General features: G+C 39.7%; 1 protein-coding gene across 2 annotated transcripts in view; it reads left to right on the top strand.

Moving 5' to 3' along the window:
* Positions 1-18,662, top strand: part of WNT11 (Wnt family member 11) — a 147,830-nt gene extending 129,168 nt beyond the window's left edge. For both annotated transcript variants that reach the window (XM_069759387.1, XM_069759388.1), the window contains exon 6: positions 17,070-18,662. In XM_069759387.1, the coding sequence (XP_069615488.1) occupies positions 17,070-17,244 (175 nt within the window). In that variant the 3' untranslated portion in view covers positions 17,245-18,662. The remainder of the gene's footprint in view (positions 1-17,069) is intronic.
* The last annotated feature ends 2,922 nt before the right edge of the window (positions 18,663-21,584 follow it).

Genomic DNA, 21,584 nt, shown 5'->3' on the forward strand with positions numbered 1-21,584 from the left:
TAATACTGCCCCCCTATGTACAGGAATATAACTACTATAATACTGCCCCTATGTACAAGAATATAACTACTATAATACTGCCCCCTATGTACAGGAATATAACTACTATAATACTGCCCCCTATGTACAGGAATATAACTACTATAATACTGCACCTATGTACAAGAATATAGCTATTATAATACTGCTCCTATGTACAAGAATATAACTACTATAATACTGCACCTATGTACAAGAATATAACTCCTATAATACTGCTCCTATGTTCAAGAATATAACTACTATAATACTGCACCTATGTACAAGAATATAACTACTATAATACTGTTCCTATGTACAAGAATATAACTACTATAATACTGCTCCTATGTACAAGAATACAACTACTATAATACTGCCCCTATGTACAAGAATATAACTACTATAATACTGCCCCTATGTACAAGAATATAACTACTATAATACTGCTCCTATGTACAAGAATATAACTACTATAATACTGTTCCTATGTACAAGAATATAACAACTATAATACTGCTCCTATGTACAAGAATAAAACTACTATAATACTGCCCCTATGTACAAGAATATAACTACTATAATACTGCCCCTATGTACAAGAATATAACTACTATAATACTGCCCCTATGTACAAGAATATAACTACTATAATACTGCCCCTTATGTACAGGAATATAACTACTATAATACTGCCCCTATGTACAAGGATATAACTACTATAATACTGCCCCTATGTACAAGAATATAACTACTATAATACTGCCCCTATGTACAAGAATATAACTACTATAATACTGCCCCTATGTACAAGAATATAACTACTATAATACTGCTCCTATGTACAAGAATATAACTACTATAATACTGTTCCTATGTACAAGAATATAACTACTATAATACTGCCCCTATGTACAAGAATACAACTACTATAATACTGCCCCTATGTACAAGAATATAACTACTATAATACTGCACCTATGTACAAGAATATAACTACTATAATACTGCTCCTATGTACAAGAATATAACTACTATAATACTGTTCCTATGTACAAGAATATAACTACTATAATACTGCCCCTATGTACAAGAATACAACTACTATAATACTGCCCCTATGTACAAGAATATAACTACTATAATACTGCCCCTATGTACAAGAATATAACTACTATAATACTGCTCCTATGTACAAGAATATAACTACTATAATACTGCTCCTATGTACAAGAATATAACTACTATAATACTGCCCCCCTATGTACAGGAATATAACTACTATAATACTGCCCCTATGTACAAGAATATAACTACTATAATACTGCACCTATGTACAAGAATATAACTACTATAATACTGCCCCTATATACAAGAATATAACTACTATAATACTGCCCCTATGTACAAGAATATAACTACTATAATACTGCTCCTATGTACAAGAATATAACTACTATAATACTGCCCCTATATACAAGAATATAACTACTATAATACTGCCCCTATGTACAAGAATATAACTACTATAATACTGCTCCTATGTACAAGAATATAACTATTATAATACTGCCCCCTATGTACAAGAATATAACTACTATAATACTGCTCCTATGTACAAGAATATAACTACTATAATACTGCCCCTATGTACAAGAATATAACTACTATAATACTGCCCCTATGTACAAGAATATAACTACTATAATACTGCTCCTATGTACAAGAATATAACTATTATAATACTGCCCCCTATGTACAAGAATATAACTACTATAATACTGCTCCTATGTACAAGAATATAACTACTATAATACTGCCCCTATGTACAAGAATATAACTACTATAATACTGCCCCTTATGTACAGGAATATAACTACTATAATACTGCCCCTATGTACAAGGATATAACTACTATAATACTGCCCCTATGTACAAGAATATAACTACTATAATACTGCCCCCTATGTACAGGAATATAACTACTATGATACTTCTCCTATGTACAGGAATATAACTACTATAATACTGCCCCTTATGTACAGGAATATAACTACTATAATACTGCCCCTATGTACAAGGATATAACTACTATAATACTGCCCCTATGTACAAGAATATAACTACTATAATACTGCCCCCTATGTACAAGAATATAACTACTATAATACTGCCCCTATGTACAAGAATATAACTACTATAATACTGCCCCCTATGTACAGGAATATAACTACTATAATACTGCCCCCTATGTACAGGAATATAACTACTATAATACTGCACCTATGTACAAGAATATAGCTATTATAATACTGCTCCTATGTACAAGAATATAACTACTATAATACTGCACCTATGTACAAGAATATAACTACAATAATACTGCACCTATGTACAAGAATATAACTACTATAATACTGCTCCTATGTACAAGAATATAACTACTATAATACTGTTCCTATGTACAAGAATATAACTACTATAATACTGCTCCTATGTACAAGAATACAACTACTATAATACTGCCCCTATGTACAAGAATATAACTACTATAATACTGCCCCTATGTACAAGAATATAACTACTATAATACTGCCCCTATGTACAAGAATATAACTACTATAATACTGCTCCTATGTACAAGAATATAACTACTATAATACTGCCCCTAAGTACAAGAATATAACTACTATAATACTGCCCCTATGTACAAGAATATAACTACTATAATACTGCCCCTATGTACAAGAATATAACTACTATAATACTGCCCCTATGTACAAGAATATAACTACTATAATACTGCTCCTATGTACAAGAATATAACTACTATAATACTGCCCCTATGTACAAGAGTATAACTACTATAATACTGTTCCTATGTACAAGAATATAACTACTATAATACTGCTCCTATGTACAAGAATACAACTACTATAATACTGCCCCTATGTACAAGAATATAACTACTATAATACTGCCCCTATGTATAAGAATATAACTACTATAATACTGCCCCTATGTACAAGAATATAACTACTATAATACTGCCCCTTATGTACAGGAATATAACTACTATAATACTGCCCCTATGTACAAGGATATAACTACTATAATACTGCCCCTATGTACAAGAATATAAATACTATAATACTGCCCCCTATGTACAGGAATATAACTACTATAATACTGCTCCTATGTACAGGAATATAACTACTATAATACTGCCCCTTATGTACAGGAATATAACTTCTATAATACTGCCCCTATGTACAAGGATATAACTACTATAATACTGCCCCTATGTACAAGAATATAACTACTATAATACTGCCCCCTATGTACAAGAATATAACTACTATAATACTGCCCCTATGTATAAGAATATAACTACTATAATACTGCCCCTATGTACAAGAATATAACTACTATAATACTGCCCCCCTATGTACAGGAATATAACTACTATAGTACTGCCCCTATGTACAAGAATATAACTACTATAATACTGCCCCTATGTACAAGAATATAACTACTATAATACTGCCCCTATGTACAAGAATATAACTGCTATAATACTGCCCCTATGTACAAGAATATAACTGCTATAATACTGCCCCTATGTACAAGAATATAACTACTATAATACTGCCCCTATGTACAAGAATATAACTACGATAATACTGCCCCTATGTACAAGAATATAACTACTATAATACTGCCCCTATGTACAAGAATATAACTACTATAATACTTCTCCTATGTACAAGGATATAACTACTATAATACTGCCCGTATGTACAAGAATATAACTACTATAATACTGCCCCTATGTACAAGAATATAACTGCTATAATACTGCCCCTATGTACAAGAATATAACTGCTATAATACTGCCCCTATGTACAAGAATATAACTACTATAATACTGCCCCTATGTACAAGAATATAACTACGATAATACTGCCCCTATGTACAAGAATATAACTACTATAATACTGCCCCTATGTACAAGAATATAACTACTATAATACTGCCCCTATGTACAAGAATATAACTACTATAATACTGCCCCTATATACAAGAATATAACTACTATAATACTGCCCCTATGTACAAGAATATAACTACTATAATACTGCTCCTATGTACAAGGATATAACTACTATAATACTGCCCCTATGTACAAGAATATAACTACTATAATACTGCCCCCTATGTACAAGAATATAACTACTATAATACTGCCCCTATGTACAAGAATATAACTACTATAATACTGCCCCTATGTACAAGAATATAACTACTATAATACTGCCCCCCTATGTACAGGAATATAACTACTATAATACTGCCCCTATGTACAAGAATATAACTACTATAATACTGCACCTATGTACAAGAATATAACTACTATAATACTGCCCCTATATACAAGAATATAACTACTATAATACTGCCCCTATGTACAAGAATATAACTACTATAATACTGCTCCTATGTACAAGAATATAACTATTATAATACTGCCCCCTATGTACAAGAATATAACTACTATAATACTGCTCCTATGTACAAGAATATAACTACTATAATACTGCCCCTATGTACAAGAATATAACTACTATAATACTGCCCCTATGTACAAGAATATAACTACTATAATACTGCCCCTATGTACAAGAATATAACTACTATAATACTGCTCCTTTTACAAGAATATAACTACTATAATACTGCCCCTATGTACAAGAATATAACTACTATGATACTGCTCCTTTGTAGATACATGTTACTGATATAAAGCTATCCCTCATAGATAATATGTAAGTGAAGCCTGTATAAATGAAGAAGAGATTCATGGGTACATATAATGGAGGTTATACCTGGGCTGTCCCTGGAGGGTTTTAATGATTTCATCGTTTTCAGGAAGGTAGTGAGGTTACATTGTGTCAGCGGATCTGTGCAGTGTTGCGTTGACCCCCGTGACTCCGCTTCCCGTACGTTCCAGCTTCTCACATAGCCTCTTGGTATTCGCTGATGTTATCATTGACCTGGGCGTCCACACCCTGATATCTGGCCTCAACAATCTCCTCAGTCTGACACGTTGGAGCCGTGCAATGTACATGAACTGTAAATCTCGTGTAGTTTTATTCTGTTTTCCATCGTCCATGGGCTTTGAATTGACAGACATATATATATTTTTATGACCCTCGGTATATTACACAGGAGACGTATGAGCGGTGAAGAACAATATGATTAACTTTACCATAAAATACACATATTGTGCTTGTCAGGATCTGCACGGCTTTTGGTCCTTAATTTATTTTATTTTCTTTAAACGTTCTCAAAAAATCTAAGAAATCTTTAGGATTTTAAAAAATGTCAAGCAAACTGATTTAAAGGAGTATTCCCATCTCAAAGATCCTATTCCAAATAGTAGTAGGTGTAATAATAATAATATTAGCAAATATCTCCTATTAGAAATTTTGTATAGTTTTTCTGATTCGCTACGTCTTATTCCTCATGTGCAGGCGTTGCAGCACCTTAGGTATCCATGGTTACGACCACTGCTATAGTGACAGCTTGTTGCTAGTGGTCGTATCCATGGATACCTAAGCTTCTGCATTCCCGCACATGAGGAAAGAAACATAGCGAACCAGGAAAACTACAGGTCCTTCTCAAAAAATTAGCATATAGTGTTAAATTTCATTATTTACCATAATGTAATGATTACAATTAAACTTTCATATATTATAGATTCATTATCCACCAACTGAAATTTGTCAGGTCTTTTATTGTTTTAATACTGATGATTTTGGCATACAACTCCTGATAAACCAAAAAACCTGTCTCAATAAATTAGCATATTTCACCCATCCAATCAAATAAAAGTGTTTTTTAATAACAAACAAAAAAACCATCAAATAATAATGTTCAGTTATGCACTCAATACTTGGTCGGGAATCCTTTGGCAGAAATGACTGCTTCAATGCGGCGTGGCATGGAGGCAATCAGCCTGTGACACTGCTGAGATGTTATGGAGGCCCAGGATGCTTCAATAGCGGCCTTAAGCTCATCCAGAGTGTTGGGTCTTGCGTCTCTCAACTTTCTCTTCACAATATCCCACAGATTCTCTATGGGGTTCAGGTCAGGAGAGTTGGCAGGCCAATTGAGCACAGTAATACCATGGTCAGTAAACCATTTACCAGTGGTTTTGGCACTGTGAGCAGGTGCCAGGTCGTGCTGAAAAATGAAATCTTCATCTCCATAAAGCATTTCAGCCGATGGAAGCATGAAGTGCTCCAAAATCTCCTGATAGCTAGCTGCATTGACCCTGCCCTTGATGAAACACAGTGGACCAACACCAGCAGCTGACATGGCACCCCACACCATCACTGACTGTGGGTACTTGACACTGGACTTCAGGCATTTTGGCATTTCCTTCTCCCCAGTCTTCCTCCAGACTCTGGCACCTTGATTTCCGAATGACATGCAAAATTTGCTTTCATCAGAAAAAAGTACTTGGGACCACTTAGCAACAGTCCAGTGCTGCTTCTCTGTAGCCCAGGTCAGGCGCCTCTGCCGCTGTTTATGGTTCAAAAGTGGCTTTACCTGGGGAATGCGGCACCTGTAGCCCATTTCCTGCACACGCCTGTGCACGGTGGCTCTGGATGTTTCCACACCAGACTCAGTCCACTGCTTCCTCAGGTTCCCCAAGGTCTGGAATCGGTCCTTCTCCACAATCTTCCTCAGGGTCCGGTCTCCTCTTCTCGTTGTACAGCGTTTTCTGCCACATTGTTTCCTTCCAACAGACTTACCATTGAGGTGCCTTGATACAGCACTCTGGGAACAGCCTATTTGTTGAGAAATTTCTTTCTGGGTCTTACCCTCTTGCTTGAGGGTGTCAATGATGGCCTTCTTGACATCTGTCAGGTCGCTAGTCTTACCCATGATGGGGGTTTTGAGTAATGAACCAGGCAGGGAGTTTATAAAAGCCTCAGGTATCTTTTGCATGTGTTTAGAGTTAATTAGTTGATTCAGAAGATTAGGGTAATAGGTCGTTTAGAGAACCTTTTCTTGATATGCTAATTTATTGAGACAGGTTTTTTGGGTTATCAGGAGTTGTATGCCAAAATCATCAGTATTAAAACAATAAAAGACCTGACAAATTTCAGTTGGTGGATAATGAATCTATAATATATGAAAGTTTAATTGTAATCATTACATTATGGTAAATAATGAAATTTAACACTATATGCTAATTTTTTGAGAAGGACCTGTATACTATATTTTTAATTGGAGGAATTTGCGAATATTATTATTATTACCCCTACTATATATTGGAATAGGATCTTGGAGATGGGAATACCCCTTTAAAGAAACTTTCCGGGCAAAACTGATATAAGGAGGTATTCCATGTACAGAGTCAGGGAATGACACCAGGATATTCTCTGTGGTGGTCATCCTAGGTTTGCCACTTCGTATGCATTTTGCACACTGGGTTCCTTTAAGGCCTCGTTCACACGGTCAGTATTCGGTCAGTATTTTACATCCGTGTTTGTAGCCAAAACCAGGAGTGGAACAATCAGAGGAAAAGTATAATAGAAACATACGCATCACTTCTGCATTTATCACCCACTCCTGGTTTTGACTACAAATACTGATGTATAATACTGACCAAATACTGAACTTGTGAACGAGGCCTAAGTAGAACCTTCACCTTCTTAGTATTTATACATCATACTGGCCAACTTTCACGCACACTCCCCTTTGGTAGACTGTCAACTGTGGTGCATAAAGCATGACGTTAACTTTTTTTTGACCATGCCTTCTTTAGTAGGCTAGGTTCTCACCACGCTAATTCCATGCCCCTCTTACCTGCCCCTTGAATATGAACTTCAAGGGTCATTCTGTTGATGGAGCATCCCAACATCACACACACATGAAAACTTGCTTTCCAGGATGTTTTTGTATCATTATGATGATTTACTGAAGCTTCTGGCAGTCTGTGAAGTCTTTAGTTTTTAAGAACGTTCCATGAGATGTTCAATGGATGTTCCATGAGAGGATGCGAGTAAACTCATCAAAGGTTTAACTTGAAGCTCCTGAGACACAATATAAAATCTAAACTTCTCACGATAATTGGGTGGTCTGCTACAGATTACTGGTCTCTTCATATGGGCTTCAGAGCTCATCATGCCCCATACTTCAACATCTCCAATCATAGGTAGGTCTTTCTCTTGGGCTAGGACATCACATTTGCTACTTACAATTGTGCTCCCGGGATGGGTGTAGACCATAATTATCAACTCTTTCAGGTTTTGTTGAAGCCTGTCCAAACCCTCTAGAAACCAGCTCTTCTAGAAGTTTCTTTCGCGTGACACATTGGGAGCTGGACATATATGACGTGGTGAACAGCAATGGATTTTACAAAGGCGGCATGACCCTGGGTCAAAGTTTCCAGCACCAATTGTACCCGTAGTAGTGTCTATGTCCCAGAGCTGCAGTTTAAAGACTGGGTCCACATATGTCCGGCTCTGGAAACTAATAACGGAACTGGGAAACTAACGAAGGAACTGATCCTATTGTTTGGAATGGGATCATTTCCACCGTTCCGGCACATCAGTTAGTTCCAGGACAGTTGCAGGTGCCTTCACAGGGGCAGGATAACAACATTTCATGTCATTTTGGGATTTGGCCCCAGGCTAGCTCTTTTATTATTATTATTATTATTTATTTATATAGCACCATTGATTCCATGGTGCCGTACATGAGAAGGGGTTACATACAAATTACAGATATCACATACAGTAAACAAACTAACAATGACGGACTGATACAGAGGGGCGAGGACCCTGCCCTTGTGGGCTTACATTCTACAGGATGGTGGGGAAGGAGACAGTAGGTTGAGGGTTGCAGGAGCTCCGGTGTTGGTGAGGCGGTAGCTCCGGTGTTGGTGAGGCGGTAGCTCCGGTGTTGGTGAGGCGGTAGCTCCGGTGTTGGTGAGGCGGTAGCTCCGGTGTTGGTGAGGCGGTAGCTCCGGTGTTGGTGAGGCGGTAGCTCCGGTGTTGGTGAGGCGGTAGCTTCGATAGTGATGAGGCGGCAGCGGTGTCAGTGCAGGCTGTAGGCTTTCCTGAAGAGATGAGTTTTCAGGTTCCGTCTGAAGGATCCGACTGTGGTTGATAGTCGGATAGTCGATAGCTCTTGGGCATAAGTGGTAAAAAAAAAATGCCTGAAGCCAAGTGATGCATTTTTTGGGTTAGGGTTATAAGATTGGAGGTGCATCAGCTTCGAAAAACCAAACCTAATGCAAAAGATGTTTGTAGACCCAGCCTAAACGTTAGCAGGTATGGTCTCCACAATGTTATGTTACCACTTTTTTCCGCTTTCCCCATACCAGTTTCAATGTAACATTCCTAGTGTTTATTCTACACTTTTATTGTCCAGACTTAGTTCAGCTCTGGCTGTGACTGTATAGGACCTGATACCGAGCGGCCACTTCTGTCATGTCCTCTGCAGTTTAGGACGGGGGTGATGGACTTTGGGAAACAGAATATCTTGGCCGTCTCTGTATCTGTGGCTACTTTGTGCATTCTCTCTTTCCTCCATTACTCCTCTTATCATCTCCCCATTGTCTCAGCCTCTCCTTCCCACCGGACACGATGCAACGTTCCTTCTTTTCTTACTTCCAGCCTGATTGTTGAGCTGCACAGATCAATTTCCAGGACCTTCTCCTGTGTATGGCGGATTCTGTCAGGCTCCATTCTTCCTTTTGTCTTCTCACTTAATGTTCTGCACAATTAAATCCTCCGGTGACCCCGGAGAGGTTCACAAACACATATGTCATCTGCCAGGGACCTGAACTGGTTCTGTTAATGCCGCTTATCTCCAGAAAGTACCATTGTATCGTTATTGTTATTATGGTTAATAATATTTATTGTTGTTGCTAGTATTATTACTTACTTGAGTATTTTATATAATAATGCAAAATAAATAAATAAATATATGTATTATATCTTTATCATTAATGATTAGTGATGAGTGAATATATTCGTCACTCGAGATTTCTCGTGCATGCTCGGGGGTCCTTCGAGTATTTTTTTGTGCTCGGAGATTTAGTTTTTATTGCCGCAGATGAATGATTTACATCTGTTAGCCAGCTTGAATACATGTGGGGATTCCCTAGCAACCAGGCAACCCCCACATGTACTTATGCTGGCTAACAGATGTAAATCATTCAGCTGTGGCAATAAAAACTAAATTTCCGAGCACTAAGAAATACTCGGAGGACCCCCGAGCATGCTCGAGAAATCTCGAGTAACGAGTATATTCGCTCATCACTATTAATGGTATAAAATAATATGGATTTTATAATATTTATTATTACTTTTGTGCCATTTTATAAATACTAGTATCAATATGTACATCTAGCTGTGTTTTATAGATTGTTATAAGCTTTTACACATTAGTATTATTTTATATTGTGTAGATTTTTTGGAATTAGTAATATTAGTAGCATTTTATAATATTATAAATTCTATTAGATTTTAGCATTTTTTTTTAACGGGAACTTGCCAGATGATTAAACCCCCCACCCCTCATCAGTGTCATCCATGTGTCCGTCTTTATCATCAGTGTCATCCGTGTGTCCGATTTTATCATCAGTGTCATCCGTGTGTCCGTTTTTATCATCAGTGTCACAAGTGTGTCTGTTTTTATTATCAGTGTCGTTCGTGTTTCCGTTTTTATCATCAGTGTCATCCGTGTGTCCGTTTTTATCATCAGTGTCATCCGTGTATCCGTTTTTATCAACACTGTCATCCATGTGTCCGTTTTTATCATCAGTGTCACCCGTGTGTGCGTTTTTATCATCAGTGTCATCCGTGTGTCCGTCTTTATCATCAGTGTCATCCGTGTGTCCGATTTTATCATCAGTGTCATCCGTGTGTCCGTTTTTATCATCAGTGTCATCCGTGTCTCCGTTTTTATCATCAGTGTCATCCGTGTGTCCGTCTTAATCATCAGTGTCATCCGTGTGTCCGATTTTATCATCAATGTCATCCGTGTGTCCGTTTTTATCATCAGTGTCATCCGTGTATCCGTTTTTATCATCAGTGTCATCCGTGTGTCCGTTTTTTATCATCAGCGTCATCCGTGTGTCCGTTTTTATCATCAGTGTCATCCATGTGTCCGTCTTTATCATCAGTGTCATCCGTGTCCGATTTTATCATCAGTGTCATCCGTGTGTCCGTTTTTATCATCAGTGTCATCCGTGTCTCCGTTTTTATCAGTGTCATCCGTGTGTCCGTCTTTATCATCAGTGTCATCCGTGTGTCCGATTTTATCATCAGTGTCATCCGTGTGTCCGTTTTTATCATCAGTGTCATCCGTGTCTCCGTTTTTATCATCAGTGTCATCCGTGTGTCCGTCTTAATCATCAGTGTCATCCGTGTGTCCGATTTTATCATCAGTGTCATCCGTGTGTCCGTTTTTATCATCAGTGTCATCCGTGTATCCGTTTTTATCATCAGTGTCATCCGTGTGTCCGTTTTTTATCATCAGCGTCATCCGTGTGTCCGTTTTTATCATCAGTGTCATCCATGTGTCCGTCTTTATCATCAGTGTCATCCGTGTCCGATTTTATCATCAGTGTCATCCGTGTGTCCGTTTTTATCATCAGTGTCATCCGTGTCTCCGTTTTTATCAGTGTCATCCGTGTATCCGTCTTTATCATCAGTGTCATCCGTGTGTCCGATTTTATCATCAGTGTCATCCGTGTGTCCGTTTTTATCATCAGTGTCATCCGTGTCCGTTTTTATCATCAGTGTCATCCGTGTGTCCGTTTTTATCATCAGTGTCATCCGTGTGTCCGTCTTTATCATCAGTGTCATCCGTGTGTCCGATTTTATCATCAGTGTCATCCGTGTGTCCGTTTTTATCATCAGTGTCATCCGTGTCTCCGTTTTTATCATCAGTGTCATCCGTGTGTCCGTCTTAATCATCAGTGTCATCCGTGTGTCCGATTTTATCATCAGTGTCATCCGTGTGTCCGTTTTTATCATCAGTGTCATCCGTGTCCGTTTTTATCATCAGTGTCATCCGTGTGTCCGTTTTTATCATCAGTGTCATCCGTGTGTCTGTTTTTTATCATCAGTGTCATCCGTGTTTTTCACTGATTGATAAATAAAGAATTAAAGTACGAAGCTTCTCTAATAATTTGCTATGTCATTCATGGACTGAACACGGACTGACCGCTGACGCCATCCATGTACTGTACGTGTTTTTAATATACCCATAGGCTTGTATTGGTTAAGCAGTGGTTAACAATAATACAGTATTTTTATCTATTAATAACAGCTTATTACTTATATTTTTATTAGAACTAGTAGCAGTTCTAGTCTATAAGAATTGTTATTATTACTAGTATCTTAAGTTACCGTATGTTTATTATTATTAGAAGTTTATTATGGGGCCAAACCTCGCCAGTGTCTTCATCCCAACCCTAACCCATCTCTTCAACCTATCACTAACAACTGGTGTTTTCCCCTCAAGCTTTATACATGCCTCCATCACACCTATCCTCAAAAAGCCCTCTCTTGACCCATCCTCTGTATCTAGCTATCGCCCTATGTCACTTTTCCCCTATGCCTCAAAACTACTGGAACAACACGTCCATCTTGAACTGTCCTCCCATCTATCTTCCTCTTTGACCGCTTACAATCTGGCTTCCGGTCACACCACTCCACTGAAACTGCCCTAACTAAGGTCACCAACGACCTCTTAACCGCCAAGAGCAAGCGACACTACTCTGTCCTCCTCCTCCTGGACCTGTCGGCTGCCTTTGACACAGTGGACCATTCCCTATTACTACAGACCCTCTCATCCCTTGGCATCACAGACTTGGCCCTATCCTGGATCTCATCATACCTAACAGACTGGACATTCAGTGTCTCCCACTCACACACCACCTCCTCACCTCGCCCCTATCTGTCGGAGTCCCGCTAGGTTCAGTTCTAGGCCCCCTGCTCTTCTCCATTTACACCTTTGGCCTGGGACAGCTCATAGATTCTCACGGTTTTCAGTATCATCTCTATGCTGATGACACACAGATCTACATCTCTGGACCAGATATCACCTCCCTACTAACCAGAATCCCTCAATGTCTGTCCGCTAATTCATCCTTCTTCTCCGCTAGATTTCTGAAACTTAACATGGACAAAACAGAATTCATCATCTTTCCCCCATCTCACACGACCTCCCCAACGAACCTATCCATTACAGTAAACGGCTGCCCATTCTCCCCAGTCCCACAAGCTCACTGTAATCCTTGACGCTGATCTCTCCTTCAAACCACATATCCAAACCCTTTCCACTTCGTGCCGCCTTCAACTCAAAAATATTTCACGGATCCGTATATTCCTAAACCAAGAATCTGCAAAAACCCTAGTTTATGCCCTCATCATCTCCCGCCTCGACTACTGTAACCTCCTGCTCTGTGGCCTCTCCTCGAACACTCTCGCACCCCTCCAATCTATTCTAAACTCTGCTGCCCGACTAATCCACCTGTCCCCCCGCTATTCCCCGGCCTCTCCCCTCTGTCAATCCCTTCACTGGCTCCCCATCACCCAGAGACTCCAGTACAAAACCCTAACCATGACATACAAAGCCCTCCACAACCTGTCTCCTCCATACATCTGTGACCTCGTCTCCCGGTACTTTCCTACACGCAACCTCCGATCCTCACAAGATCTCCTTCTCTACTCCCCTCTTATCTCCTCTTCCCACAATCGTATACAAGATTTCTCTCGCACATCACCCCGTCTCTGGAACTCTCTACCACAACATATCAGACTCTCGCCTACCATCGAAACCTTCAAAAAGAACCTGAAGACCCACCTCTTCCGACAAGCCTACAACCTGCAGTAACCACCGATCGACCAGCTCTATCCTCACCTACTGTATCCTCACCCATCCCTTGTAGATTGTGAGCCCTCGCGGGCAGGGTCCTCTCTCCTCCTGTACCAGTTGTGACTTGTATTGTTCAAGATTATTGTACTTGTTTATTATGTATACCCCTCCTCACATGTAAAGCGCCATGGAATAAATGGTGCTATAACAATAAATAATAATAATAATAATTTATAGAATAGGTGGGCTAATTGCTGGGACCCCTACTAATTATAAGAACATGGGTCCTGTGTCACTCGTGTGCATGGAGTGAAGGTGCACATGCATCACCTCTGCTCCATTCACCATCCATGAGAGAGGTGGTCACTGGTCACACATTCTCATTACACACTCTGCCGCAGAGAGGTGGTCACACCTGCTCATTACTATAAAGAGGTGGTCACTCATGCCCATTACCGCAGAGAGGTCGTCACACATGCCCATTACCACAGAGAGTTGGTCAATCATGCCCATTACCGCAGAGAGGTGGTCACACATCTCCATTACCTTAAAGAGGTGGTCACACTTGCCCATTACCACAGAGAGGTGGTCACACATGCCCATTACCGCAGATAGGTGATTACACATTTCCATTACCATAGAGAGGTGGTTACACATGCCCATTACCATAGAGAGGTGGTCACATATGGCCATTACCATAGAGAGGTGGTCACACATGCCCATTACCATAGGGAGGTGGTAACACATGCCCATTACCATAGAGAGGTGGTCACACATGCCCATTACCATAGAGAGGTGGTCACACATTCCCATTACCATAGAGAGGTGGTTACACATGCCCATTACCATAGAGAGGTGGTCACACATATCCATTACCATAGGGAGGTGGTAACACATGCCCATTACCATAGAGAGGTGGTCACACATGCCCATTACCATAGAGAGGTGGTTACACATGCCCATTACCATAGAGAGGTGGTTACACATGCCATTACCATAGAGAGGTGGTCACACATGCCCATTACCATAGAGAGGTGGTTACACATTTCCATTACCATAGGGAGGTGGTAACACATGCTCATTACCATAGAGAGGTGGTTACACATGCCCATTACCGCAGAGAGGTGATTACACATTTCCATTACCATAGAGAGGTGGTTACACATGCCCATTACCATAGAGAGGTGGTCACACATTCCCATTACCATAGAGAGGTGGTTACACATGCCCATTACCATAGAGAGGTGGTCACACATTCCCATTACCATAGAGAGGTGGTTACACATGCCCATTACAATAGGGAGGTGGTAACACATGCCCATTACCATAGAGAGGTGGTCACACATGCCCATTACCATAGAGAGGTGGTTACACATGCCCATTACCGCAGAGAGGTGATTACACATTTTCATTGCCATAGAGAGGTGGTTACACATGCCCATTACCATAGAGAGGTGGTTACACATGCCCATTACCATAGGGAGGTGGTAACACATGCCCATTACCATAGAGAGGTGGTCACACATGCCCATTACCATAGAGAGGTGGTTACACATGCCCATTACCATAGGGAGGTGGTAACACATGCCCATTACCATAGAGAGGTGGTCACACCTGCCCATTACCATAGAGAGGTGGTCACACATGACCATTACCATAGAGAGGTGGTTACACATGCCCATTACCATAGAGAGGTGGTCACACATTCCCATTACCATAGAGAGGTGGTTACACATGCCCATTACCATAGGGAGGTGGTAACACATGCCCATTACCATAGAGAGGTGGTTACACATGCCCATTACCATAGAGAGGTGGTCACACATTCCCATTACCATAGAGAGGTGGTTACACATGCCCATTACCATAGGGAGGTGGTAACACATGCCCATTACCATAGAGAGGTGGTCACACATGCCCATTACCATAGAGAGGTGGTCACACATGCCCATTACCATAGAGAGGTGGTCACACATGCCCATTACCATAGAGAGGTGGTTACACATGCCCATTACCATAGAGAGGTGGTCACACATTCCCATTACCATAGAGAGGTGGTTACACATGCCCATTACCATAGGGAGGTGGTAACACATGCCCATTACCATAGAGAGGTGGTTACACATGCCCATTACCATAGGGAGGTGGTCACACATTCCCATTACCATAGAGAGGTGGTTACACATGCCCATTACCATAGGGAGGTGGTAACACATGCCCATTACCATAGAGAGGTGGTCACACATGCCCATTACCATAGAGAGGTGGTCACACATGCCCATTACCATAGAGAGGTGGTCACACATGCCCATTACCATAGAGAGGTGGTTACACATGCCCATTACCATAGAGAGGTGGTCACACATTCCCATTACCATAGAGAGGTGGTTACACATGCCCATTACCATAGGGAGGTGGTAACACATGCCCATTACCATAGAGAGGTGGTTACACATGCCCATTACCATAGGGAGGTGGTCACACATGCCCATTACCATAGAGAGTTGGTCACACATGCCCATTACCATAGAGAGGTGGTCACACATGCCCATTACCGTAGAGAGGAGGTTACATGTGCCCGCTACAGCAGATATCAATGGCATATGGTTAGAGCAGGGATGGGGGACGATCAGTGCCCCCACAGTTACATTTCTGCTTGTGTGACTCCAGCCGCAGACTATATATAATATACAAATAAATTTGGTTTTCATTGTTTCAAGTTTATGATATCATCCAAATAAAACCTCAATAAAAATGACATGCCCAGCTGTGCATGCCCACATGAAAAAAGGAAAAAGAAAAAATCCTAATAGCAAACAAAAAGGAAAATAAATGGCCAGTGTTTTCCATCTGGTGCCATTACGCTCTGCGCAGTTTCCCATCGTTTGACTTGCACGTTCCATAGAGCGGTGGCATCTGAGGACATTTAAACATCACGTCAGCCGCATTCAGGCCCATACAGAATGTATTATAATCGCCCTGTTGTGGTTGTTTTTGTCTTTTTTTCTTTTTTTTTTGCCGTTGCAGAATTAGATGATGCATCTGCTGCCAGGTTATGTTTGACATTAACTCGCCCGCTGAATGCTCCTTATGCTGAAGGAAAGCGATTAACCCTCCATTGTCTCATTGTTTTCTTTCAGACAATGCAATAAAACCTCTTTTGGAAGCGACAGTTGTGATTTAATGTGCTGCGGCCGAGGATACAACCCTTACACGGACACGGTGGTGGAGCGGTGTCATTGCAAATACCATTGGTGTTGCTATGTAACTTGCAAAAAATGTGAGAGGACCGTGGAGAGATACGTTTGCAAATGAAAATAACAAAAAACAAAAAAAAAAACAAAGCAAAAACAAAAAAAGCACAAAAACAAAAAAAATGTTTTGTATCCGTTCCAGACCTCACGAAAAAAAAAACACGAAAAACCAAAGCACTATCCACGGTCGGAAGTACTTTCTTCTACTAGACAAAGACGTTCAAAATATTGTGCCAAATGAGATATAATAGGAAAATATCAGGACCGACATGAATGTTTTCGAAATGGCAAGAAGAAAAAAGACTACGGTCAGCATTTGGGCCGCCCAACCACCTCCTGGTGCCTGCCATGTTGTAAATAATCATGACTCTTATGTTCATGCAGTGGAGTCGACCTTGGTACTTTTAGTGACCTACTAGCGAAGAATAAGGGATTATTTTTACCTGTGAAATAAAATGCTGGACTGGACTTCAAAGCCCCCTTTAACCCGTATTACTCAATGGGCTCTATCTGGAAAAAAAAAAAGAGTGGAATTCAAAAGATTTCAGGTTCACTTTACTAAAATGTAACTCTGGACTGGAAATACTGTGTATAGAATATTAAGGTATTGGTTAGACCTTAATGGAAGAGGAACATTCAAAAATTCTGCACAAAAAAATAAAGAAAACTTCGGATTTCCTTCCTTTACCAAACTATGGACTGTCTTATAATGCTCTGCATCCAACAGATATTGCCAAGCAAATTTTTGAAATTTTTTTACAGTATTTTTGGATTTCCTGTAACTGAAAAGAAAAGGAAAGAGGATTTTTTTCTAAAAAAAAAACTTTTTAATATAGACTACAAAGTGTCCCCAAACCAGAGTATCATTTTAAAGAGGACTTGTCGTTTGCAACAAATATGTAATCTGTTCTCATGGTGTAAATGCCACTGTTCTCCTGAATTCGGCGATGTTTTTCTTTTGTTCCTGTGCCTCTCCGTTCCTGAGATATGATATTCTTAGGGAAGTGGGCGTGGTGCTCAGCTCTTCTTTGTGGGCGTGTTTATGAGGGCCACGCCCCTAGCCTAACAGGACCAGATTTATGTGCAAGAAAGAGGAGGCCATATCTCAGGAATGAAGAGGCGCAGGAACAAAAGAAAAACATTGCCGGATTCAGGAGAACAGCAGCATTTGCACCGCACAAGAAAATTACATATTTATGACAAGTGACAAGTCCCCTTTAAGTATTGTTTACATTCTTTAGAATTCCATGCATCGAATTCAAAGCATCTCAAGTCAACGCCCAGATATCAGTGTCCTGCCACTGTCGGTGGATGTACAAATTTTTGTTTTGTATGCAGAACCTACAGAGAGAGAGAGATATTTATGAATATAGCGTTCGCTTTCTTTATTCTACCTTTTTATATATATATAATTATAAATGTAAGTAAACCGCTTAAAGTTTGTATGAAATAAAAAAACAAAAAAGGTAAAATATGAAATTATATTTTTATATTCATTATTTTTTATGCTGTTTTTGTGAAATGCCACTTGTACATTTGCAGGTTTTCATGGAGGTAAAAAGTGTAAAATGTTTCCTGGCGGGCAGGTGGGGATTTCATTGCAGCCATAATAATACAGCTTATAGAATAAATAGTGGATTCATACGCATATCCCGACATTTAAAAAAAAAAAAAAATCAAAATTTTTTTTTTTAATTACCTTTTTTTTTCAGTTTTGGAAACCAAATTATGTCAGGAAAAATGTGACTTGCATGGCAAGAACTTGTTCATGAATTTATAGCATTAATGGGAGGGCAAGGATTGATTTTTCGCAAGACCTGAAAATTTGAAGAATACCAATGGATCAACCAACATTTTTTTCTTATTAAAGGTAGCTATTTGGAATTCCTATTAAATTAAATGTTTCGTTCCTGGAGACTACAAACTATATTTTCATATCTTTACCGAGTATGGAGGGTCCTTGGAAGTATTACATTTTTAAAATCTGATAAATTCAAGACAAAAGATGGCGTCAGGGTCAACTCATCTTCAACCGACCACCCAGATCTAATGCTGGAAGGAAGGGGTGAATAGTGCTCACCAATGTGCCGAGACCTGTTTTATGGCAGGTATGTCCTACTATACATAGCAAGTGCTGGGAAGGGGGCATATTAAGCCTTTAAAGAAGAGGAGGTTTTTATTTTTTTATGCTTTAGTTTCTTCTCCTTTTCTTTCAAGAGCCATAATAACTTTTTTATTTTTCTCCTTTATTACATTTTATTTGGGAAGTGTGGGACCGGAAAATGGCAGTTCTGTCATTAAATTAGTTTCTTGGGGTGTATTTAAAGGGTTATTACCAGATTCACATTATTTTTCACAAAGCACAGTATATACATATTTATTGTTATTATTCAGATTAATCACAATATAAAGTTTCTTTCTTGTAACTTTGTGTCTTTTTTCATCTCTATCTGCCTCTCTCTGAATCCAGCTGAAAGGGCAGCCCTATTCTTAGTGGTTAAAAACTACATTTCCCAACCTGCTTCTCCTCGGTGCTGCAGACACCTCTCCCCTCCCCTGTCTGCTCTTGACTTGCCCTACTCCCCTGAGTTAGTGTAGAATTCACCATATGTCTCTGTGCAGCACCCTGCCTGGCTGATTTTATCTTCAGCCATCTACATCAGTTTTGCTGTGTGTGGTTTTACATAATTTTTAGCTGGCGTACAGCAGCCCTAAACTCTCCTGAATTCCTCCACAGTGGCATTATTGAGTGGTTTTGTGCTTGCTGCTGACAGATCAGTTTTGTAAAACTGAAAATGCCGGTCTGTTGATGTTTATGAGAGAAGATAATCGTCTGTCATGTGCATCAACAGAGAAGCATATACACTTTCATATCACTGGCCTCTCAGTAGAAGGCAACAAACACGGCTCAACTAATCTCAGCCCCTGTATACAGTCAAATCCTGCAGTATATCACTCCTTGTAACTGCCAGAAAATGGAGCATATTAACCACCAAACAATTCAAAGTATTAAAAAAGTATAATAACATATTGCATAAATAAAGGCAATCAATGTATCACATATAAATAAACAAAGCTATATGAGTTCGGCCAAGGTACACTGGTAAACAAAGGTGTTATATCACATAGATATGACATGGAGAAAAATAGTTATTATATCCTAGCTCATATGCACATTACCCCCATCAAAACATTATTATGAATAAAGAAACAATGTAACATTTCTTGTATACACCATCCAGGGGAATAGCACATCCCTACTGCTCTATAAGTGTTGTGAATTCTGTGGCTGAATTCACTCCTGTGGTCACAAGTGGTACTGCAGCTTCTGGGCTTCCTTCCTCAGGTGTTCTGGTGAGCTCATTAGCTGCTTCGTTACTTAACTCCACCTGATGCTGCTATCCTTGCTCCTAGTCAATGTTCCAGTGTTGGATCTGAGCTTCTCCTGGTTGTTCCTGTGTCCTGCTGCTCTGTATAGCTAAGTGCTTTTTTGCTATTTTGTTGTTTTTTTTTCTGTCCAGCTTGTCTTTTGTTTTGCTGGAAGCTCTGAGACGCAAAGGGTGTACCGCCGTGCCGTTAGTCCGGGACGGTGGGTCTTTTTGCCCCCTTTGCGTGGTTTTTGCTTAAGGGTTTTTTGTAGACTGCAAAGTTCGCTTTACTGTCCTCGCTCTGTCTAAGATTATCGGGCCCCACTTTGCTGAATCTATTTCATCCCTACGTTTTGTCTTTTCATCTTACTCATAGTCATTATATGTGGGGGGCTGCCTTTTCCTTTGGGGTATTTCTCTGGGGGCAAGTCAGGCCTATTTTTCTGTCTTCAGGCTAGCTAGTTTCTTAGGTTGTGCCGAGTTGCCTAGGTAGTTGTTAGGCGCAATCCACAGCCACTTTTAGTTGTGTTTAGGATAGGATCAGGTGTGTGGTCTACAGAGTTTCCACGTCTCAGAGCTCGTTTCTTGTTTTTGGGTATTTGTCAGATCACTGTGTGCGCTCTGATCGCTAAGCACACTGTGTTTCTGGATTGCCTTCATAACACCTTTCATTAGCAGACATAACAGTACTAGGAGCCATCTAATGATTCTCAATAGAGGGAAAGAAAAAGTTCTGACATCATTTTTTTTTTTCTCTGCTCTGTGTTCACCTTTTTTTTTTTTCCCCTAGACATTTGGGTGTTTCTGGACACAGGTGTGGACATGGATATTCAGGGTCTGTGCTATTCAATGGATAATCTCGTTATAAATGTACAAAAAATTCAAGATACTATTGATCAGAAATATATGCTAGAACCAAGAATTCCTATTCCTGATTTGTTTTTTGGAGATAGAACGAAGTTTCTAAGTTTCAAAAATAATTGTAAGCTATTTCTGGCCTTGAAACCTCATTCTTCTGGTAATCCTAGTCAAC

This window comes from Ranitomeya imitator, chromosome 3, assembly GCF_032444005.1.
Source record: "Ranitomeya imitator isolate aRanImi1 chromosome 3, aRanImi1.pri, whole genome shotgun sequence".
Classification (NCBI taxonomy): Eukaryota; Metazoa; Chordata; class Amphibia; order Anura; family Dendrobatidae; genus Ranitomeya; species Ranitomeya imitator.